The sequence below is a fragment of the Xyrauchen texanus genome, chromosome 11 (genome assembly GCF_025860055.1).
Source record: "Xyrauchen texanus isolate HMW12.3.18 chromosome 11, RBS_HiC_50CHRs, whole genome shotgun sequence".
NCBI classification, from domain to species: domain Eukaryota; kingdom Metazoa; phylum Chordata; class Actinopteri; order Cypriniformes; family Catostomidae; genus Xyrauchen; species Xyrauchen texanus.
The window spans coordinates 24,457,899-24,482,832 of record NC_068286.1 but is presented as its reverse complement, the minus strand read 5'-3'; the positions used below and the strand labels follow the sequence as shown (position 1 = coordinate 24,482,832).

Below are 24,934 nucleotides of genomic sequence, written 5' to 3'. Positions count from 1 at the left end.
AAACGTGATTGAAAAGAGTTTCTGTGGTTTCTAGGGTGGTGGGAAATCCCTTGAGGGTAAGTAACTTGCAGGCCTTAGAAAAAACTATCTACTGCCACCAGAATGCATGTAAAACCCTCGGAGGATGGTAAATCAGTGATAAAATCGACCCCTAGGTGTGACCAGGGCCAACGAGGGATAGGCAGAGGAAGGAGTTTGCCAGCTGGAAGTTGGCGCGGAGTTCGGGAGACGGCACATTCGATACATCCCTGGAGGAACCTTCGGACATCTCGGTCCATACGTGGCCAGCAGAACAGTTCATGGAGGAGTGAGGGGGTCCTATTGGTCCCTGGATGGCCAGTGCCCAAAGAGGAGTGTAAAGAATCTATCAGAGTTAGTCGTAGGGAAGAGTGTACATAGGTTTTATCGGCAGGACAGTTTGGCAGAGCTGGCTCAGTGGCAGAAGCCTCAGCGATGTCATCATCCAGGGACCATTGAATTGGGATTACTATTAGCCATGCATGTACTCTATGTGTGGTAATTATACATAGTTGTTAAAAGGGTCTTCATTCACAGAACACGACTTCCACAATTGTCAATTAGGCAAAGAAATGTGTGATGTAGACGTTCCCTTTAGGATCAAAGAACGTTTAATTTTTTTGTGGAACATGAATAGGTATAGTTAAAAAAAATTACTGTGATAAATATTATCAAAATTACCTATAACAAAATTAAACAGTTTTAACCGGTTACAACCATTTAAAAATACATTTTCACTCCGGAACAATTGGACATCACTTCTGCAAAATATTTTGTTTGTTTCTGATTTTCGTTTTTGCTCCTTAAACCATTTTTAGTCCCTGCTTTTGGGTAAACCCACAAATTACTTACATACAGGTATACTGTAGTTGTCTAAAAACTATAAACTGGGATATTAGAACATATTTTGACATAAAAATGTACATACTTTACCTTTAAGTATTATCCTTAACTGCGCTTATGCTTGTATCAAATGCCTATTATTTGTTTATTGGTTGTGCAAGTTGGGAGTTTCTGACTGAACCTTTTGGCCTTGTAGTAAACTAATTGTGACGAAGCAGGCGGAGAATGAGGATCTAGATGCAGCAGTTTATTCAAAAACATAAAGAAAAACTCAGAAACAAGCAAACAGGGGAGACCTGGCACAGAGCATCAAAAACATGCAAGAACTAACACTGGAGACAGGGAAACCAAGGACTTAAATACAGAAAGGAACAAACAAGGGAATAAGGAACACCTGGGTGAAATAATCAGGGAATGAGAACTAATCAGGGGAAAACCAATCATAAAATTAAACTACAAAGGACTACAAAAACCAAACAGGAAACAGGAACTAAACTAAACTTCAAAATACAAGCACAAAAACAAAAGACAACAGAGAACATGACACTAATATTTTGACAATCCCAATATAAATGTATTCTTGTTAATATTATGCATCAGGGACCATTGGTAGGGCTACATAGTTAATTGCAATAAAATATGGACTCTGGAGACCTCCAGGCCTAGAGGCCTGTGTATACTTTGTTTCACGTGTTCCGGATCGGCTCGCAGCTGGTCTACCACATTGCCTTTGTGAGTTTACTTTTCTGACTGAGAGCGAATACGAATGCGTTTGATGCATGCCCATTACAACCACTTGGGATACCCTTTTAGTATAGTCAATGGCTGGAAAGTCTCCATTTTCGGCAGATTTACATTTATTAATTTGTTAGGTCATTTTTATTCAATGTGATGTACAGTCACAATTAAAAATTGTAAAACAATGACAAGAAAATACTAAAAGCTGAGATTAGCACTAGTAGACCTTTTAAGTGTAGGTTTAAATCCCTTCAAGTGTAAGCCACTGACACAAATCCAATGTGATTAGTATAGGTGCTTTTCTTAATTCTTACATCTCTTAACTTTCAAACATTCACTGACAAGCTCACCTTCAGACCGAGTAGGGAACCGGCTTCTCTTGGCATGGTGGAACGCTTACTTAGAGTGATGCGGCCAATCAAATGATCTCCCTCTTTGGATGGCTGCCAGCTAACAGGATGCTGTGAAGAATCGAACAGCACCTTTTCATTCCCTTTAATGGTGAGCATACATTTGCTGACATGACACACACTCAACAACTGCGCATAGGGTATACAAACAAACATATACTGAATTCAGACAGATCAGCAACCAAAACACTATGAAACAGCTGCTGATTCTACTAGAATTTCCATTGTGACTACCCATTTCAATCATCTAAAGCAGTCATGGATCAAAGACTTACATGCCACTCAGTGGGGTCTAGAGGATGACTGTCCCAGTCACCTGCAGAAAGAACATGGTCATTGTAAATACAAAATTATCGAACACACTTTATATTAGGTGAACTTAACTACTATGTACTTAGACATTTGATACCATGTACTTATTATGTACATACATGTTGTTTCTTTGTAATTACATTAAAAGAACTTACATTTAATTACATTTGTAGTTACACTGTTAACTTTACCCCTAACCTTAACCCAACCCTTACCCCAAAGCCTAACTCTAACCCCTAATCTTAACCCTAACCCTAATAAACGTACACGTAACTCAACCTCAGTAACAGCAAATGTGGGAATTTTGCAGAATAACATGTAGTTACACAGTAAATACATAGTCTTGTATGTATTTAATGTTAATACGTAGTAGTTAAGGACACCTAATATAAAGTGTGACCAAATTTGCAAAGTACAGGATATAAGAGTTTGTATACTAACACAACTGTTTGAATGGTGTTACTGTCCCCATGAACTGCCATGAAAAGTTCAGGTTTCTTTCCTGTCTAGACATATTTCCTATTTAAACAGGATGTTGTGGTGGAACATTTCAAACCCCCACCCCCCTTTAAAAAATAAATCCAATAACATTTAGTTTACAAGTTAACTGCCGTTGTACGTTTTGCACCTGGCTTGATGCAATGCATGCCAGTTAGAAATTTTGTCTGACATTCACTGCTGCATCACCACAACGCATGCCATCATAGTACTGCGAGAGCGAAGGAAGACCAGCTGCCTGGATCAGATGCTGGATTTTCCCCAAAGCAGCTGCACAACTACAGATGATAACTCAGCTTATTCGTAATTGGCCAGACTGCTATCTTATATATGATGTATTATTATTTCTTGTTATATTACAGTATATATCATGTTTATTAAAAATCTTTAAATGATTCAAACATACTGACTCTTTATTGATATCAAAATATGGGCTTTTCTTGGCCTTTCTTCTCATAAATGCAGGCACTGTATTAAGCTGTACATAACTGATTCACATATACTGTGCAATAAAATTAATATGGTGATCGGCGGCTATCTGACAAATCTAATGTGATCACAATACTGTTGCATACTATGGGAAACACAAAGTGTCTGACTTGATAACTCTCTTTTTCTTCCCCAACAGCAGCTGGCAAATCTTGGCAAGGCGAAGTCGAACCAGAGATTATTTAGGACAAGACAGAGCACTATTAAAATGAATGGGAGAAATTGGAACACCCAGTATTGCAGATGTAGAAAAGGAAGTCCTACCTTACAGGTAAAAGAACCAATCAACTTTCAGATACAGAGATTGCCCATCACTTGACTTGAGAACCTGCATGCTGGAGCAGCATGTTTGTGTGTGTGTGTGTGTGTGTGTGTGTGTGTGTGTGTGTGTGTGTGTGTGTGTGTGTGTGTGTGGTAGTGGGTTTGGGTTGTTTACAGGGACATTTTTTTAGCTTACACACTGGTAATTACAAGGGTATTATGCTATAAATGTGGTTTATGAGGACATTTCTAGTGTCCCCCAATTCAAATCGCTTAAAAAAAACAATGTTTTTGGTGAGGGTTAGATTTAGGGGTAGGGTTAGGGGATAGAATCTATAGTTTGTATAGTATAAAAATCATTATGTCAATGGAGAGTCCTCATAAGAATAGCCGCACCAACATGTGTATGTGTCTGTGTGTGTGTGACCTGAACTAAAGAAGCACATCTTATGATATCATTGTTGTCAGGTTTTACAGCTGACTTAAAATATATTCTTTGTTTGTAATCTTGACCAACCGTTTTAGAAATGTCCGTTTTTCGCCATTTAAATAAATATAGCTTTACATTAATGCTGCTTGTATCCATAGAAAATAACAGCACATTCCCTATATGGCCGCTGAGTGTACTGACTTGCCTTGAAAGAGACTTTTGTCGAACTCGTACTTTAGCCATGAACACGATTTTCTACTTGCTATTGCTGATCACATGTAGGAGGTATTTGAGGGAGCAACATTATCTTTCTTCTAGTGAGCATTTTATTAGGGAAAATGGGTAAGTTCAGTATGAGATATAACTATTTTTAGTCCATATTCCAGGCAAGAGACTGTGAGATATTTTGAAGTTTGTGTAAATAATACACTGAATACAGTGCTGTATCTTTCTGTTGTGTTGCAACAAATAAAATATAAAAGCATAGTTTTTTTCTATAACAATCATTTTGGAATAGAATATATAATGTTAATGTACATTTCCATTTAACAATATGGTACAAAGCATTCAGAATTATAAATTCAGTAATAAAAAAATTCAGTAATATAGTTAGAATAGCAGGCTAACGGGTTAGCATGCAAACTGAAAACACATGGAAATAGAAACTCTTAATTTGACCATGTGTTGCTTCAGTCATAATATGTCATTTATAATATAAAAGACATTAATCTAATTTTCATGGTCAAGAAAAAAAATCATCAAGAGATGTTGTAGCATTTTCAATCAGGCACCGAATAGAATAACAAAAACTAGTTCGCTTTGGGGACCAAGGGGGATTGGCATATGCAGAAGGATTCATTCTTACATAATACTGCTGTAATACAAGGACAAATTACAGTTTGTCCTTGTATTACAGTTCCTCCTGACACTCCCAGCACTTACACGCCACGATCTCTCTCTCCCGAATACTAATCACCTGCACCTGAAACTCGTTCCCACATCAATCAGCTTCACATCATATAAGCTCTACTCTCCTGTCACTCTTTGTCTGGTCTCCACATTGATCACAGACTCACTTACCTGCTTTCTCCTCGAGACTTAATTGGTCTTCATCCCGAGCTCCGAGCTCCTACGTCCCAGCAACGTTCTTCGAAGTTCTCCTCTCCAACGCTCCAGTTTGTTCAAGCTCCTCACTCCATCACTCCATCGTCAAGTTCCCGTGATCTCCTCTCCATTGCACTGCAGTCTGCACTCAGGTTTACCAGCTCCCCTATATCCCTCAATAAACCACACCTCCAGGTTTAACACTACCATCGAGTCTGAGTATCTGTTACAGAAGACCAGACCCACAATATAATCATGACCCCGGCAGGACCCAATCCCATTCAAACCCTCGTAAACGCTTTCCGGCAAGCGCTTACTCACACCTTGGATCCCTCCGCACCTCCATTAACCACCAGCGCTTCCGCAATTCCTTCTCCTGGTCATTCCGCAACTCCTGTTGCCAACCCAGTGCCCTACTCTGGAGTGGCGGAGTACTGCAGTGGTTTTCTAACCCAGTGTTCTTTAGCGATTGAGATGCAACCACATCGTTTCTCTACTGAACGTTCTAAGGTAGCCTTTGTTATCTCATTGTTAACAGGACAAGCACTGCAATGGGCCCAACCTCTCTGGGATTCTAATAGCTCCGTAACCCAATCCTTTGACAGTTTCACCCGACACTTCCGGGAGGTTTTTGGATTTCCTGCAGGGGATACATCGCAAGGTGAACAATTGTTTAATCTCCGTCAAGGAAAGAGTTCAATCAACGAGTATGCCCTGAAATTCCACACACTAGCAGCCTCCAGCGGATGGAATGAGTCATCACTCCTCACTGTTTATCGCCTGGGGTTGGAACCACGGCTGCGATTACACCTCTTCTCCTTTGATGATGCAATGGGTCTTGAGTGTTTCATACAACTTTCTATCTGGGTGGCTAATCGAATGAGGTCATGTCTCGCTGAGCTGCCCATTTTACCACATCCACCAGCTGCCGCTAAACCACCCTCTACATATTCCTCTGAACCTGGACTCCTACTGCCTGTCCCCAGCAGAGGGCCAACACCGGTTGACCCAGAAGTTGTGCCTGTACTGTGGTAAAGAGGGACACGTGATCTCTGCGTGTCCCATTCGACCTCCTCGCCCTTTGTTGAGTTACTTATACACTCCGAAAATCTGTTCCTCCCCACTCTTAACTAATGTTTCACTTACTGCCTCTGATTTTTCTCTCTCAGTACCCGCAGTCCTCGACTCTGGGTCAGCCGGCAGCTTCATTTCCGACACCCTCTGCCACCAGCTCCGTCTCCAAAGGAGGCCCTGCGAGCCCTACCTCCAGATCCAAACCATAAATGGTAAACCCTTAGGTAGGGGGTATATCCGTCACTGGGTCGGTCCCATCAAGCTGCAAGTGGGATGCCTGCACTCGGAGGATATCACCTTATTTGTACTCGATAACTCCACTACCGATATTATCCTAGGCCATCCCCAGCTCATCCGTCATTCTCCTGTCATCTGCTGGTCATCTGGTGATGTTCTGAAGTGGGGAGCCAAATGCTTCCCCACCTGTTTTCCTAACCTTCCCACTCCAAATCATCTTCCTATTTCCAAGAAACCCCTTGTCAATTTGAACACCACAGCGATCGAAAGCCCGACCAGCTCACAGTCCGTAGAGTTTCCCTCCTGCTACTCCCACTTCCAGGACGTTTTCTGTCCCCTTCAGGCCTCACTATTACCACCTCACCGACCCTGGGACTGCGCTATCGACCTCCTTCCGGGCGAACCTGTGCCCAGATGTAAGATCTACACCCTCTCCAGTCCAGAACAGACCGCCATGGAGGAGTACATCAAGGAGGCTCTCTCCCAGGGTTACATCCGTCCTTCCACTTCCCCTGCTGCCTCTAGCTTCTTCTTTGTGGCCAAGAAGGATGGAGGTCTCTGCCCCTGTATTAATTATTGTTCCCTCAACAAGATAACAATAAAGTTCCGGTATCCTCTTCGCCTAGTTCCTGCTGCCCTGGAATTGCTGAGAGGAGCGACAATCTTCACTAAGCTTGACCTACGCATTGCCTATAATCTCATTCGCATCCGGAGGGGAGATGAATGGAAAACGGCTTTTGTTACCCCAACTGGCCACTACGAATACCGGGTGATGCCTTATGGCCTGGTCAATGCCCCATCAGTTTTCCAAGGCTTCATGAATGAGGTTTTCCGGGAGTACCTCAACCAGTTTGTCTTCGTGTACATTGATGATATTGTTGTTTACTCCGCAAATGAAACGGACCATCGTCAGCACGTCGAGCTTGTGTTGAGAAAACTGAGGGATTACCAACTATACCTCAAAGCCATCTATACCTCTTTCATCTGAGGACTCACCAATTTCTCGGTTACAACATCAGTCCTGAAGGAATCCAGATGGATGAGGGTAAGGTAGAAGCGGTGCGAGCCTGGCTCACTCCTACAACTATTAAGGATCTCCAACGCTTTCGGAGTTTCTCCAACTTCTACCGCCAGTTCATTAAGAAATTCAGCTCCCACTGTTCTCCGCTGACATCACTCCTGAAGTCCAAGCCCAAGTCTCTTGACTGGTCCCCCTCGGCCTCCTTTGCCTTCCAACGACTTAAGGTAGCTTTTACTACGGCACCCCTTCTCTACCATCCTGACCCTAACAAACCATTCCAAGTTGAAGTAGACACCTCCACCACTGGCATGGGAGCTGTCCTTTCCCAGCAGCAGGGGAAACCATCCAGACTCCATCCATGCGCCTATTTTTCCAAGAAACTCAACACAACTGAACTTAATTACGATATCGGTAACCGGGAGGCTTGAAGGAGCCAAATACCCTTTTCTAGTGCTAACAGACCATAAAAACCTGGAATATCTCCATGAGTCAATATCGTCAATATCGCTGCCTAAACCCTCGACAAGCACGATGGGCACTTTTCTTCTCCCGTTTCGACTTCTCTATCACCTATCGCCCAGGAAACAAGAATGTTAAAGCAGACGCGCTTTCTCATCTCTATGCTCCAGAGGAAGTCCAGGAGGTCCCAGATACCATTCTTTCTCCCAACGTAGTGGTTAGTCCCATTCAATGGTCCCTGGACGATGACATCGCTGAAGCGACTGTTACCGACCCAGCTCCTCCTAATTGTCCTGCAGATAAGACCTACTGTATGTTCCCTCTTCCCTACATTTAATCCTCATTGATTCTCTTCACTCCTCATTGGGCACTGGTCACCCGGGGAGTAATAGAACCCTCTCCCTTCTCCAGGACCAATTCTGGTGGCCACGCATGGAACAAGACGTTCGAAGGTTCCTCCAAGGATGTGTTGAATGTGCCATCTCCCGAACCCCGCGCTGACTTCTTGCTGGAAAACTCCTCCCTCTGTCCATTCCTCGTTGTCCCTGGTCACATCTAGGAGTAGATTTCATCACTGATCTACCGTCTTCCGAGGGTTATACCTGCGTCCTGGTCGCAGTGGAACGTTTCTCCAAGGCCTGCAAACTACTCTCTCTCAAGGGACTTCACACCGCCCTAGAAACTGCTGAGGCTCTTTTCAATCATGTATTCCGCAACTACGGAATCCCTGAAGACATCGTTTACGACCGCGGACCTCAGTTTATCTCCCGAGTCTGGAAGGGCTTCTTTTCTCTCCTAGGTTTAACCGTCAGTCTCACCTCAAGTTATCATCCTCAGAGTAACAGGCAGACTGAAAGGAAGATTCAGGAGATCAGTCGCTTCCTCAGAACCTTCTGTCTTCACCGTCAAAATCGCTGGAGTTGTTTTATACCCTGGGCAGAGTACGCTCAAAATTCCCCACGTCAATCCTCCACCAAGCTTAACCCTTTCCAGTGTGTTTTGGGCTACCAACCTCCCTTATTCCCAGACAGCTGCCAGCTGTCGATTACTGGTTCAAGGAGAGTGAAAGGGTCTGGGACTTGGCTCACCACCACCTGCTACGGGCAGTACACCGCCAGAAAGGTTCTGCTGACACCTGCAGAGCTCCCACTCTGACCTACCATCTTGGGCAAAAGGTGTGGCTGTCCACGAGAGACATCAGACTGCGTCCCTTACAAGAAGCTAAGTCCCCGTTTCATTGGTCCCTTCACGATTTCTAAACAAATTAACCCTGTCACCTTCTAACTCCAACTCCCACCAGAATTCCGAATCCATCCTGCCTTTAATGTCTCTCTTTTGAAGCCTCACCACCCGCCCCTATCTCTTCGCTCCTCGGAACTGGCTCCTCCCCAACCATTACTCCTGGAAGACTGCCCGGCCTACACAGTCCGAGACATCTTGGACTCCCGTCGCCGCAGAGGTTGCCTTGAATACCTCATTGATTGGGAGGGGTATGGTCCAGAGGAGAGAGCATGGTCCCCCGTGACGACATCCTGGATCCCACCCTTCTTTCCCACTTCCACGATACCCATCCAGCTCCTCGTGGTCGTGGGCGCCCTTGATGCCAGATTGCACGCCCCTCTGGAGCGGCCCCTGGAGGGGGGGTAATGTCACAGTTCCTCCTGACACTCCCAGCACTTACACTCCACGATCTCTCTCTCCCGAATACTAATCACCTGCACCTGAAACTCGTTCCCACATCAATCAGCTTCACATCATGTTAGCTCTACTCTCCTGTCACTCTTTGTCTGGTCTCCACGTTGATCACAGACTCACTTACCTGCTTTATCCTCGAGACGTTACTTGGTCTTCATCCTGAGCTCTGAGCTCCTACGTCCCAGCAGCGTTCTCCTCTCCAACACTGCAGCGTGTTCAAGCTCCTCACTCCGTCGCTCCATCGTCAAGTTCCCGTGATCTCCTCTCCATTGCACTGCAGTCTGCACTCAGGTTTACCAGCTCCCCTATATCCCTCAATAAACCACACCTCCGGGTTTAACACTACCATCGAGTCTGAGTATCTGTTACAGTAACGGGATTACGTATTTAAAATACAAAACAACGGTTTTCCACTACAGTTACAATTTAAATAATTGGTAATTACAATACTATTACATTAAAAATATTTTGATTACTGAAGAGATTACTTTGCATTTTATTGTCATTTGTTTCATTTAATATTTAGTCCTTTCATATTGAAAACATTTATACAAATAGATTATGTGATCCAAAGTGCATTTGAACTGCGGTGAAACAATTTCTTACAGTATGATGTGTTACATTCATACGAGCAGACAGAGAAGTAAGTTTGAAGTAAGTTTGGAGCAGAAGAAACAAAAATAAACCTTGTGTAAATTGTCAGCTTTATGCTAATACATTTAAATTACATTTCTAGCCATTTTACATGCACGTTACCAGGCATGATCACATTTTTTTTATAAAGAAAATTAATGATAATCATAACTCTTTTTTAATAATTTCTTTTTTCTAGTAAGACCTTTGATATTAGGGCAAAAATTATATACTTGATAATAATTTTTGTATTGTATTCCTGTAAAAATATCTAAAAATCCTTAAATCAAGATCAGTTAGATTTATCTTGTTTTAGAAACAACACTGCATAATATATTTAGGTTTTTCAGAGAATGTATTTTTAACGTGTGTATTTTGTCTTACTGTACTGGCAGAGTTTTTATAGTAAAAACAATGTTAAAAAATAATGAAGTGAAGAAGAAATCCAAAGTATTTAGAATATGTTACTGACCTATCTAACGGAATACGTTTCAAATTAAATTTTACAGCATATATTCTGTAATCTGTTGTGGAATACATTTGAAAAGTAACCCTCCCAACCCTGACGGTATGCTAGCAATGCCAATGGGCATTGCTAGCTTAAAGCTCAGACCCCAGTGTGATCTTGAATCGTTCTTCAGGCCTACATAGCCTATCATGACCATCTGTTTGACATTAACCAAACAGGAGGAGGCCATTTTGGAAACTATGTAGAATAACGTACCTATACTGCATAGCTAGATTTAAACTACAGAAGATAACCAAGACTGTACATGGGAAACAGAAAGTTAAATGATTATCAGGGGGACGTATCACATACTGTAGTAGCCTGTTTGGCTTAAGCGATAAAGTTGGGAGGTGTTTAAAGTGTCAAACCCCAAAAAAAGACAAGACAAAGCACAAACGTTTTAAAGTCCCATCTGATCATCTTGATTTAATTCATCCCCATGCATTACAAATCGAATGTATAGTATGGAGCTGGACCTGCACATACTGAAATAAGCATGAGCTATTCCCTTGACAATCACTGACATTATAAAATTGGTAGTCAACTAGTTGCATGTGCTAGTTTTTAGAAAGTCCAGGACCAAACAATTCCAAATAGATCTGCATCTGTAATTGCAAACAAAACTAACAATGTCAGAGAAAACAGGCTTCAGCAAAGCACAACTGTAAGAAATACACCAAAAACCATTGCTAATAAAAATTCCTCACAACTATGCACAAAGATGCTTATTTATTATGTATTAGTTGCCATCTTTTTTCAAAGGACAGAGAAGAGGTATGGATAGGGAGAAGATGGGGTAATGGGATCGGGGAATGACCGAAAACTCATTTAAAATCAGGTCGCCCACATAGAAGTGCTAACATGCAACATGCTAGAGCATTTGCAGGAAACAGCTCTGACAGAGGACATTGTGGTTACACATGGTAGAGTCCATTTAAATGTATTTAAAGTAATCACTTTACACTCTGCTCTGTTTAATTGGCTAAGAACAATAATACTTTGCTAAACAAAATCCAAAGTGGTTCCCATTAGCAAGAAAACCTTTAATTTAGTTTTGCATAAATGTATCAGGCCAGTGACTTTCAAAACCATGAGGGGCCTGGAGCTGAAAGTGATGGGGGAACTCAAAGCGTAATCGCATCCTGAGCTGGGATTGCTTATGACGATGACTATGTGAGATTTCAAACTCAAAGTCCCCAAACTGAACGTGTTGCATCATAGGACTGACTCAGACACTCAACGGTTTTATGTGAGAGCGTGTCTGACATAATTCTCAAATCTGTTGCTCTAAAAAACAGCTACACTGCATGAATCAACAGGGTTTGGGTTTGAGCAAGAGATACAGTAAAGCAATAGATTGTGACGATCTCCCCAAAAGTGATCTTCCCCTTTAAATAATTTCTAGCATCCCTGGAATGCGTGACATCATTTCCATGGGAAGAACATTTTATCTTCAGCTCCAGATGACACTCCAGAACCACATCTAGCTCAGTATGGTCAAACTCATGGAATATGTTCCATTATGTACATCACAAGCCTCTTGTTTTAAACGGAGCATTGTTCATGGAGCAGAGTGACTAATGGCCATTATTTTTTTAGGCTGATTTTCCCGCTGATGCCGTTTTTTACCTAATGGAGTTAACGCTGTTTTGCACCTGACGTGACTTTTGACTGAGATAAACCATTTGACAAAACAGGGATAAATGGGAATAAGTAAGCGTGATCTTTTTGTGTTCATTTTTGGGGTAGTGTGAAGCAATGTCCTGATATTTATTGTATGCTATGTTGATTTGTTCTGCATTTAGTGGTGGGGATTGAAACAGATTCCAGCATATGATTGAAAATGAAAATGAAGACAAAACATTTTTTGACACTTTTGGTTGTGAAATGTTAGTGGAAAATGTCCATAGTTAATATGATGAACTACAGTACATCTGTGGTTACTCTGTTTATGCATTTGTGTGATCTTGAGGGGAACTGCTTTAATTTGTAAAAATCACCTTGACACCAGTTTTGAAACCAAGTGATGGCAAAAAGTCTTAGAAAAGTTAAATTAGATTTAAGAAAAGTTCTAGCATCATGTTTGCAGATCATACTTGCTTTGATATTTTGCTATCTAATGCAATGGAATTTAGATATTTTTAAGTGTGACTTAAGTTTCTACATTATTTTTGGGGCCACTATAAATTAATAAGTGTCACCTACCTTTTTCACTAACACTTTCGATCTCCACATCCTCACAGCTGGTGTATTCAGGTGTGGAGCCACCCTCCTCCTCAGAGCTACTGATGGACATCTGCCTCTTGTTGAGGCCTCGTTTGGGTCTATAGGCTCTTGGTGGAGGAGGCCGCAGTGATTCTGATTGGTCCGAGCTAAGAGAAGAGTCTTTACGTAGGATTTCAGCAGCCTTTTCTCGCTTAGCCCTGTGCAAAAAAGCTGCAGACCCAGGTTCCAGATGCTCCTTTGGGCCCCAGTCCTGTCTGTCCCTGAGGTCTGGGGGGCCTGTAGGGCCCACATGAGGGCCACCGTGGCCCTGTTTAGCAAGAGATACTTGTCCCCCAATGCCACCCCCCATGGTCCTGTCCACAGAATAAGCTTGATGGTTCTCTAAAAAGTCCTTGCGGTCCTCGTTGCTGGCTATTCGCTGCCTGCTCATGTGATTTCCAGTGGCCTCACCCCCATCTTGAAGCAATCCCACTTCATTGATAGCAAGGTCACTGTGATGACGCTCCTGACGCATTTTGGACACTTTGGCATGCATTCGCATTTCCTGTTCTTCCTTCTGCGGTTTAACAGGGTAGCGGGCTAGGTTCGGGTCACTGCGGTAACGGGTCTGGTACTCCTTCTCTCGTCTTTGACGCTCTCTCTCTTCCTCCTCCTGTCGTCTTCTTCGGTCAGGATGGGTGGTGTCATCCTCTAGGTACTCCTGGGAGTGGCCTTTCCTGCTGTCCCGCTTCTCACCTGGAGCTCGGTCTTCGGAGGCTTGTGATGACAACCTGCCGGGACCTCGCCTTCTTTCTCCACGCCCAATTACCTTTCCATTCTGATCATGCAGGGACACAGGTCTCGTCCTGTTATTGATTAGATGGAATAAAGTAAGACTTATAATTTTGTGCAATGCAGCATTGAGAGTTTCCATGAACCAGGCTAATTTGCATATTCAGATAATGCTACAGGGGTTTTATGACACATAGCAAAACAACTGCTAACAACTGTATTTCAAATGGTAGGCATTCGTGTATTTAAAAGTTTTTAAAGTTTTTAGCTGAATATGCATCTGATAAAAAGATAACAGACATAATATTTTAAAGAGGTTATAAGGCAAGAGCAACAGTCAGCGTGGTGGCAGTTGAAAACAGGTCAGGATGAACACAAATTTTGTTTAAATGTCCAGCACAGAGTCCATTTCTCACTAACATGTCTGGGTGCTGTGAGCTGTTGTGTTTTCATGTATAAATGGACGTTTCTTCAACTTCAGGTAATTCTATGTCCCAGGGGTGGATTTTTATCAAAACTAGTCATTTAAAACTTTTTTTTTTCTTTCCTTTTATTATGAAGGTCATTTTGAAATTGACATGGAAACTTTTTTACCAGGTCTTCACAGTTTATTTTTGGTACTATTCAAATAGATTTTATGCAAAGATTTTATTAATTTAGTTTTGTCCCAGAAACAGACTTTCAATATTAAACAAAAAAATCCATTATAAAAATATATATTATTACATGTTTAAAACTAAGGTAATCTAAACAGAGTGAAAATCAACAAACCATTTCAATATCTATTATATAAACATGATTTTGATCTATTCTTAAAAAATACTGTCTCACAGTTGTGGTGTCATTTCAGCCACACCAAACAATTTAGCCTCTAATAAAGTTTTTTTTTTTTTTTTTTTTTTTAAGTACTTGTTGACAAACGTGTAAGTGTAGAGCATGCCAATATGAGTGATGCATCAAGAAAACAAAGAAATATTTTGTTGTGTGTGCATGTGTTTATTTAGGATACATAAAATGCTAGCTATGGAATTAGCCTATAGCGTGAGAAAGGAGTTAACCATTTTATTGCAAAAATGTAAAAAATTATTCCACAACAGAATTCTATTAAACACAATACTGAATTTTGAGTGGTGGAAATGACACTTTGGTGGGAATTTTCATGACTTTCAGAATAAAAATGACAAAAATGACAATATTGTCATGTGATTAATTAAATAAACAATGAGTGTGTTGTAAGAGCTTTCAAAAGAGAAATCCATATGAACAAAAGTACCCACAGTTGAAGAGACACCCATACATTGTTAAGCAGCGTCTTTGAGAAATATATCTTAGGTTCAGTACACGTATAAATAATTTTTTGGCCTACTTGTCTCTTGGCGGTTCACTGCGGGACCGTGAGGCAGGCATTGTATCTGCTCCCCTGGTGGGCTCGTCAGTACCAAGGCTGGATGGCAGAGTGTCGTTAATGTTAAGGCCTGGAGCCTGGGATCTGGAGCGCAACTTGCTGTCCTTGTCCAAATCAGGGCCACTGAAGGGAGCACCCACACTAAGAGGTCGCCCCCCAGGCCCTGATGAAAACCATTCTCCTGATTTAGTTAGGATTTCCTGCTGTTTCCTGCACAGGTTACATACCCACATAACCTATGTGGACAAACAAATGTTTTTTAAGGGAGGTACTGATGTTAAGATATTTAGCAAAGCAAATATTTTAGACTTCTGAATTCTTAAAGTTGAAATGTGTAATTTCTGCATCACCAAACAGACCCAAACTCATGCCATTTGTTGAGTTAATGTTGCTATTTCAAGCTGGTTGGGATGGTCAAAGAACCAAGCAATGTTTTGATTGGTTCTTTGAGCCCCAGTGTTTTTTATTTATTTATTTTTTTTCCCCAAAATTAACCAGCAAATGACTTTTTTAGCATATAGCTGCTTTTTTACATTGGACAAAATGCACACTTCAGCTTTATCATTCTAATATCCACACCATTTTAAGTTCATTTTAAAAGAAAAAAGACAGACATATAATTTATAAATAAATATATGTGTACAAACATACATACATACACATACATTCACATACCTTCACAAATACATATTTATAGGACTGGTAGTTCTAAAGCATGAAACCATGGACTTTTGTGGGCAATATTTTGAGAAGTAATTTAAAGGTTGTGGGCTCAAGTATCCCCAAAGCATGGTTTCAAAGCTGGTAGTAGCTTAACAATCTGGTCAAAAGTAGGTCAACACCCTCTTCTAATTAATTAATTTGATCACTTAATTAATTCCAGTGAAGACAAGTCATTATATGGCATTGTGTGCTTCCAAATTTGTGGCAACAGTTTGGTGATAGCACTTTTCTATTCCAGCATATCAATGGCCCTGTGCAAAAAGTTCCAAAAAGAAATGGTTTACTAGTCTAATGTGAAAGAGACTTAAAACTTAAAATCACAATCTTCCACTATGACTTTTGTGCTCTTGATCACTTTACCCCATGATAGTTCAGGGGGAATAACTTGGTCTCATGAGAAGTCATAATAATAATACAAGTTGCCGAAATTGTCCCAGTTGACTTGTACAAAAACTTTGGGGTTTGGGTAGCTCAGTGAATAAAGACGCTGAAGACCACCCCTGAAGTCACCAGTTTGAATCCAGGGCATGCTGAGTGACTCCAGCCAGGTCTCCTAAGCAACCAAAGCTAACCTGCTAGGGAGGGTAGATTCATATGGGGTAACCCCCTCGTGGTCGCTATAATGTGGTTAGCTCTCAGTGGGCTGCGTGGTGAGTTGTGCGTGGATGCTGCGGAGGATAGTGTGAATCCTCCACAAGCACTATGTCTCCACAGTAAAAGACTCAACAAGCCACGTGATAAGATGTGCGGTTTGACGTTCTCAGATGCGGAGGCAACTGAGATTCGTCCCCGCCACCCAGATTGAGGCGAGTCACTACGCCACCATGAGGACCTAGAGTACATAGGAAATTAGGCATTCCAAATTGGGGAGAAATGTACAAACCGGTGAACAATGTTATTATGACTTTTCCTAATTTTAACCCTTACCCTAAACCTAACCATAACTTGAAACTCCCTATTCAAACCCTAAACCTAACCATGATTTTAATAAGAAAATCACTGTTGTGCCACACAAAAGAAAGAAAAAGAATGGGGCTTTTGATCGACCTAACCATAAAGTCTAACCCATTACCCAAACCCTATTAGCATACTCAATTTGCTGTGAGTTTGAAGTGTCTTCTAAATGGCAAGTAACAGAGGAAGTCAAATATTTGTTTTCTTTATCTGTGTTTCGTTCCATTGCAAATGCACAGGTTATTATATCTTCAGCCTCATTTTCTTCAGCCATCTCTTAACCTCTCCCTCTTTCTCTTTCCCCTTCCCCAATGGAGCACTATTATTGAGCCCTGTAATGGTTCATTCATGAGGTGGATTGCTGAGGCTTCCTAAAATACCTAATATTTCTTTACTTCTTCCCATATTTCTCCCACTCACTCTCTCTCTCTCTCTCAATCTCTTTGAACTAGCTAGCTAGACAGGCCAGATCTCACATGATTAGCGGGATGCTAAATCAAATGAACAGCTCTTGCCTTGACAACACGTTCACGGCTTTAAAAGCACAGAGATCCAATCTATTGATCTGGCATTAGGCTCTTAAACACCCTGAGAATGACTGTAAATCCACTTCTATTACAATACATGAGGGCTGTCAAGGCTGGTTGACCTCCCAAAATACAAAATTGTAGGTTGAGAAGAGCCTTTATTGTTCAAGAACCAATATTTTTGTGCTTTTTAAGAGTCTGTGTGATGAAGAAGTGTATCATGGACACCATGCTAAAGATGCTGCATGTATTATCAGTTGGGAGAATGGTGTGAGAACAGAAAAGCAGACATTCACAACACTTATCTTTAGCACTTGGTGTTTAGTCACAAACAGGTTATGAAATAAAGAGCTTATATGATCCGCAAAAACCGGACGTTTCACAACAGCACAGGCAGGAACAGTGTAACGGTGGTAGCCCCAAAAGACAGTTCAAAACAACAATAAATATTTTAAGTTGCTGTTCGGGCGCCAGACAGGTGTATGCCTGTCAAAAATTAACCCAGGATAGCATAATCAACCACCTGTTACATATCAAAATACAAAATTGACATAGTCTGGGGTTTGCTTCCCATCACTTTTTAATGGCCACAAAACTTATTCCAGTGTCAAAAATTAGTGAGCAATTCCAGTGCTGTATAAGAAAAAAACAACAACTTTATCTCCAAAATCGGTTCAGATGGAGAGGAAAATAAACAAATAAAACAAAATAACAATAGTCGTACCATAATATTAAACCCCACTACTTCTTTTTGGTGTTTTTTTTTGTTTTTGTTCGCACATGCAAAGGGGGGACATACAAAATGCGAATCAGTGCAGATACGTCACAACAGATTTTCCGCAACAGTAGAATTTTTCCCAAGCACACAAACACCGTAACTCAGCAGTTATTAGTAGAAAAAGGGACAAAATACTTAAGCAACCAAAATAAACATCAGTCAACTAGACTCCTCGGAAGTATGTGTGTGTGTGTGTGTGTGTGTGTGTGTGTGTGTGTGTGTGTGTGTGTGTGTGTGTGTTGGTATAGTTAGTGGGTGTGTCCGGGCGGCATGTGTAATTTCGGACGATGTGCGTCTCTGAGAGAGCGTGGTAATGTTTGTGTGGAGGAAAAGCTTGGTTGCACTGACCCAAACGAATGTAGCAGACCCCAAGGTCTCGGATGAGTGTCTGGAACCGCCGTGGACTCTGAGGTGAACCCTTTCCCGATCGCGCTTTCCTCTAAGGACGGCTGAATGAAGTCCGTGAAGGTGCGTTGCGCCAGTTCACCGACTCAATGAAACCAGAATGTCTGGAAGCGTCAACCGACAGAAACACGAGCCCCACTCCACATGGCACTGCACTTCTCTTCTCCTCTCCGACAACCCTCTCACGAGAACTGCATTCACTTGTGACCCCCTTTTTTTTTCTTTTTTTTCCCCCCCCAGGTGCGTGAGCCTCGTCCATTAAATTGGCTTCCCCCATTAATTAACGCACGCCTTCCTTTACGTCATGAAATTCACAAAGAGAAAGTATCCTAGCGTTTTAATATGGCACAGGAGAAATATTTTTCCCTCTGCCACACTTTATTTATGGAATAATGCAGCTAGCAAGAAATCACACAAAGAGGCTTGCACATCTGCTACAGACAAGAAACCAAATGCTGCAATGGAGGTATGATACCAGAAAACGAATTGGTTACTAACGTAACCTCGGTTCTCTCTAGATGAGGGAACGAGTATTGCATAAGCTAGCTTACGCTACGGGAAAGATTCATCTTTTCTGAGATATTGAAGCCAAAAAATTATCCTTAATTTTGTATCCATTGTCAACGCAGTGCGGCAGCTGCAGACCTTGAGCGGGCTAGCTAGCGAGCTCATTGGTTGCTCTGCGGAAACTGCTGCAGCCTATAGACGAGCTTGGGCGAACTCGCATCCAATGAGAGGCGTCCGCGCGCTCACTGCATCAAAGCCCGCCAAAAAGGGCGTGACTAGAGTGCATATAAGCGTAGTTCGTAGGCTGGAACCCTGATTTTCATTGAATGAAGCGAAAAATCGCTCGTGACGCGAGCACGGCCGGTTACGCAATACTCGTTCCCTCATCTAGAGAGAACCGAGGTTACGTTAGTAACCGATTCGTTCTCTTACGAGAGGTTCTCTCGTATTGCATAAGCTAGCTTACGCTACGGGAACCCTTTGTCAACGCCGTGCGCGCCAAGCATCCACTGCATGAGCCCCAGGGAATTAAGGGGGACCTGGGGGAGCCCTTGTGAGTGGGGAATTAATATTTGGCCGGCAAGAGTGCGGGCCAGTGTGTGTGTAGTACATAAGCACATAGACAGAGCGGCGGTGCCGGTCTGTGTGGAATGTGTCCCATTAATGCAGCTCACCAGGGGAGCTGTAGCGTGATTAAACCGCTAGCAGTTTAGCCTGCAGAGCGGGTACTTCCAGATTGTAAAATCTGACAAAGGTGGAGGGAAGCCCAGCCCGCTGCCACACATATGTCGTGAATGGAAATCCCGCTGGACCATGCCCACGAGGAGGCCATGCCTCTAGTGGAGTGAGCCTTAATGCCTAGCGGGCATGGTAGGTCTTTTGACGCGTACGCGGCAGCAATAGCGTCCACTATCCATCTGGACAGTGTCTGTTTCGAGGCGGCGAGACCTTTGGTGCGCCCTCGAACGAAACGAAAAGCTGCTCGGAGCTTCTGAAAGATGCGGAGCACGCAGTATACAATCTCAGTGCTCTGACTGGGCAAAGGAGATTGGCGTCGCGTTCGCTATCAGATGCTGGTAGCGCCGACAAGGAAATGATCTGTGCTCTGAAAGGAGTACCGACCACCTTGGGGACGTAGCCGTGTCTAGGCTTTAAAATGACATTGGAGTCACTTGGTCCAAACTCAAGACACGCAGCGCTGACAGATAGCGCATGAAGGTCTCCCACCCGTTTAACTGATGATAGGGCAGTTAGAAAAACGGTTTTAAGTGAGAGGTGTTTCACATCCACGGATTGAAGTGGTTCGAAAGGGGGGGCTTTCATAGCTTCGAGAACTATAGAAAGGTCCCAGATAGGAACCGATGGGGTGCGCGGAGGGTTCATCCTTCTAGCTCCCCTGAGGAAGCGGATGACCAGCTCGTTTTTACCCTGTGACTGGCCGTGCAGGGGTTCAGCGAACGCCGCGACGGCCGCCACGTACACTTTGAGCGTGGATGGGGATCTGCCCTATCCAGCAGCTCTTGTAAAAACACGAGCAGCGGCGGCACCCCACATGTCCGTGGGTCCAGGTCTCTGTCGGTGCATCATTTTGAAAACACAGACCATTTTGACACATAGAGTCTTCTCGTGGAGGGGGCTCTAGAGTGTATGATGGTGTTTATTACTCCTTCTGGCAAAGCGACGGGTAGTTTGCGAGAGGAGATCTGCTCTCACTGGGATGGGCCACGGCGCTGTCAGTGACAGCTGCGTAAGCTCCGGGAACCATGTTTGATTCTCCCAGTGCGGGGCTATGAGGAGCACCGAGTGGCGCGTTTCCCTGATCCTCTGCATTACCTGTGGCAATAGCAAGAGGGAAGGCGTAAAGCGGGCGGTTGGGCCAGTCCTGGGCCAGCGCGTCCTCGCTTTTCGAGAAAAATATTGGGCAGTGAGAGTTCTCTTCTGACGCAAAGAGGACTATCTCTGCTCTGCCGAATATGCGCCATAACGTCTGGACTGTTTGAGCGTGCAGGGACCATTCCCCTGGGGGAATATTGTCTCTGGACAGTCTGTCTGGGCCGTCGTTCAGGTGGCCTGGCACGTGCATCGCCCTCAGCGAGCGCAGGTGGCTCTGGGACCAACTCAGTATGCGTTTCGTCAGATGGAAGAGGTTCTTGGATCTGACACCGCCCTGACGGTTTAGATAGGATACCACAGACCTGTTGTCCGAGCGGACCAGGACGTGGTGACCCTGAATGATCGGGAGGAAGCGCACGAGCGCGTACTCGACCACTATCATTTCCAGACAATTTATGTGAAGGAGCTTTTCCTGAACTGACCATAGGCCAAAAACCGGAGAGCCCTCGCAGACCGCGCCCCAACCCGTGTTGGACGCGTCTGTCGAGATGACTTTTCGGCAAGATACAGCTCCCATCATCACTCCCCGCTGATACCACTCGGCCACTGTCCAGGGCTGCAGAGCTGAAATACAGGTCTGAGTCACTCTGATTGGCTGGCGGCCTGTGGCCCAAGCCTGGCGAGACGCGCGGGTGTTTATCCAATGCTGAAGCGGGCGCATGCGCAGTAAACCCAGTTGAAGTACTGCTGCGGCTGAGGCCATGTAGCCTAGCACTCTCTGAAACTTCTTCAGAGGTGTGAGGCTGTTCATCTGAAATGACGCAGCTAGTCGCTGCACACGGCGCGCGCACTGTGTAGATAAGCGAGCCGTCATTGCCACTGAGTCTAGTTCTATTCCAAGGAAGGAAATTGTCTGACTGGGCTGTAGTGAGCTCTTGGTCCAGTTGACTGCAAGGCCCAAACTGTTCAGATGACTGAGGAGAACTGTCCTGTGAGACAGAAGCTCCGTATGTGATTGTGCCAAAATCAGCCAATCGTCCAAATAGTTCAGAATTCGCAAACCCTGACTCCGCAGGGAGTGCGGCGCCGCGTCCATGCACTTCATGAAAGTACGAGGTGCTAAGGACAGGCCGAACGGAAGGACGGTGTATTGATAAACCTGGCCGTCGAGGCGAATCTCAAGAATGGCCTGTGACGGGGATTTATTTGAATCTGAAAGTATGCATCTTTCAGATCGAGAGAAATAAACCAGTCCCCTAGGCGCATCATGCGCGAGGAGTTTGCTGGTTGTAAGCATTTTGAGCGGTCTTTTTGCAAGCGCTTTGTTCAAAACCCTGAGATCTAATATTGGTCTGAGGCCGCCGTCTTTCTTGGGGACAAGAAAATAACGGCTGTAAAACCCCGACTTCGCTCAGGGAGGCGGCACTCTCTCTATGGCCCTTTTGCACAGAAGGTTTGCTATTTCTGAGCGAAGCATGCACGCTGCTTCCGTGTTCACAGTAGTTTCGAGCCGGCTCTGAAGCGAGGAGGACGGCGATCGAACTGTAGCAAATAGCCCTGTTTTATTGTGCTTAACACCCATTCGGACATCCCTGGAATATCTTCCCACGCTTTGAAGCGTAATGTTAGAGGGTGGGTGGCCAAATCGCTCTGATTGCCGCACAGCAGCTGAACAGAATGTGTGAGCGTGCTTACTGTGCTTATGCTGGACTGCTCGCAGACAGCATGGACAGGCTGTTCTGTGAGTGACTTCCCGATTGAGGTGAATGGGGAAAGAGTCACGTCTGTTAAGTGATACGCAAGCATAGTCACGGGCACGGGACTTACATACAGAGAAGTGTTTGCTGGCCGTGTGACAGAGCGGGCAGAGAATGGGCGCGCACACGTATTCGTGAGCGCATTTATTGACTCTAACACTCGAGTGGTTCGTAACCGCTTTTGAGTGTGCTCTGATGGGGACACGTGTGTAGAGGTGAACACTGGATTGTGGGCACATTTTCTACACATAAGGCTGGTCGTGTGACAGAGCAGCCAGAGAATGGGCGCGCGCACGGATTTGTGGGTGCGTTTATTAACCCTAACACTCGAGCGGTTCGTAACCGCTTTATGTGAGTGTGCCGTGATAGGGCCACGGGATGTGTAATGCTTGTGTGTAGGGGTGAACACTGGATTGTGGGCACATTTTCTACACATAAGACATGTTTGCTCTCTGGTATGGACACGGGATGTGTAATGCTTGTGTGTAGAGGTGAACACTGGGTTGTGGGCACATTTTCTACACATATGGCATGCTTGCTCTTTACCAATTTATTTGGGTCGCCGTGAAAACGGCGTTTGAGCGCAGGCAAGCGGGCGTTAACACTGGCTTGTTGGCTGCTGAATCTACCACTGTAGTAGCCTGAAGGAAGGGGACTGACAGGGGGCGAAGCTTTGACGGTGGTCCGGCCGCAGCGGGACTGATCCGTCGTTTTGTCAACAAAGCTAGGAGGACTTCGGTTGTTCAGGTTTCAGCGCAATTCTAGTCCGAGGCCCGTGGAGGCGGCGGTCTGTGGCGGCTGTCTGAGCCTGATCGAGGCGGCCGCCCTGTCGACGCTGAGAAGTCTGGCTTTGTTGAGCTGGGCGCTGTGAAGAGGCTCGTGCAGGAGGCTCACGTGGGTGGCCTGCAGAGGAGCTAGCGCGACGAGGCAGAAAGAGATTCATGGCTTGTGTGGCTTTTTGGACCTCTGAAAACCGGTCAGTGATACCACTCACCGCGGAGCCGAAGAGACCGGATGGAGAGAGCGGTGCATTGAGGAACGTAGAGCGCTCTACTTCTCCCATGTCGGCTAGCGTTAGCCACAGATGTCTCTCGGTCACAGTCAGCGCGGCCATGCACTTCCCTATAGCTTGGGTTGCAGCTTTGGTAGCGCGGAGGGCGAGGTCCGTAGCACTCCGTATGTCTGCAACCGCCTCTGGATGCCTGCTTTCCTCATCCCACTCCCGCAGAAGGTCCGCTTGGAGGATCTGTAGGACGGCCATAGAGTGCAGAGCAGATGCAGCTTGGCCGGTGGCGGAATAGGCGCGGCCAACACAGGCGGAAGTTGTTCTGCAGGCCTTAGACGGGAGCACTGGTTTAGACCGCCATCTCGCGGAGGGCGGGCAAAGGTGTGCTGCTACCGTATCCTCGACCGGAGGGATGGAAGCGTAGCCCTTCTCAGTGGCGGCGTCCACCGAAGCAAGAGAGGTGGAGACGTGGGATCGGACCCTGGCCGAGAAAGGCGCGTTCCATGATTTGGAAAGCTCGGCGCGGAGTTCCGGCAGGAAGGGAGCGGCCCGGGTAGCGGGTGCTGCTGGCGGCGGCTCTGTAGAAAGCAGCCGTCAAGTCTGTTGGGTGCCTGCTCAAGGGGCGGTGACCACTCGAGCCCGAGGCGGTCGACGGCCTGTGTGAGGAGGCGTGTTAGTTCCCCTTCGACTCCGGCACGGGTCCTGCTGGATTCCTGGGCCGAGGAGGAGGCGTGTGAGCCTGACCACTCCTCGCTGTCCGAAGCCATGATGGAACAGCCCTTATCCTCCGCTTCGTCCGAGATGGCAGCAGAGCAGCCGCTCGGCGGCAACTGCGCGTCCCGGGTGGGCGGGGAGGGTGAAGGCGATGCTCGAGGGATGGGCTCCGGCGAGGCAATCGCTTCTACCACTGTTTCCGGCAGCCTTTGAGAGCGGCGCTTTTTTCTGCACGGCTGAATGGAAGGCGGCTGGCGGCTTCGGTCCTGAGCGCTCGAGTCGAGCCCGCAGGGTCGACATCGGCAGCTCCTCGCAGAGATCGCATCCGCCTTCGGCGAGGGCGAGCTCTGCATGCCCCAGTCCCAGGCAGAGAGCGCAGATGATGTGGCGGTCTCCGGTGCTGAGAGGAGCGCGGCATGAGGCGCAACTGGAGCGAAGCATCTTAAAAAAGACGCTCGTACTCTTTTGTGAAGTTCTTTAAGAACTAGCTTGCTTTTTAAAAAGGATACGTCGCTAGATGGCGTAGCTCGCAGGACGGCTGAAGGTGGCGAAGACGGCCGGCTTCTTCGAGCGCTGTCCACGCTTGCTTGATGCCCCT

At 44.9% G+C, this 24,934-nt stretch overlaps 1 protein-coding gene across 1 annotated transcript in view; it reads right to left on the bottom strand.

Moving 5' to 3' along the window:
- Positions 1-24,934, bottom strand: part of LOC127651227 (regulating synaptic membrane exocytosis protein 1-like) — a 225,545-nt gene that overhangs the window by 115,481 nt on the left and 85,130 nt on the right. Inside the window, exons 3-6 of the mRNA XM_052136967.1 lie at positions 15,094-15,368; positions 12,936-13,801; positions 2,285-2,325; positions 1,950-2,060 (exon numbers count right to left, since the gene is read on the bottom strand). Of these exons, the coding sequence (XP_051992927.1) occupies positions 1,950-2,060; positions 2,285-2,325; positions 12,936-13,801; positions 15,094-15,368 (1,293 nt within the window). The remainder of the gene's footprint in view (positions 1-1,949; positions 2,061-2,284; positions 2,326-12,935; positions 13,802-15,093; positions 15,369-24,934) is intronic.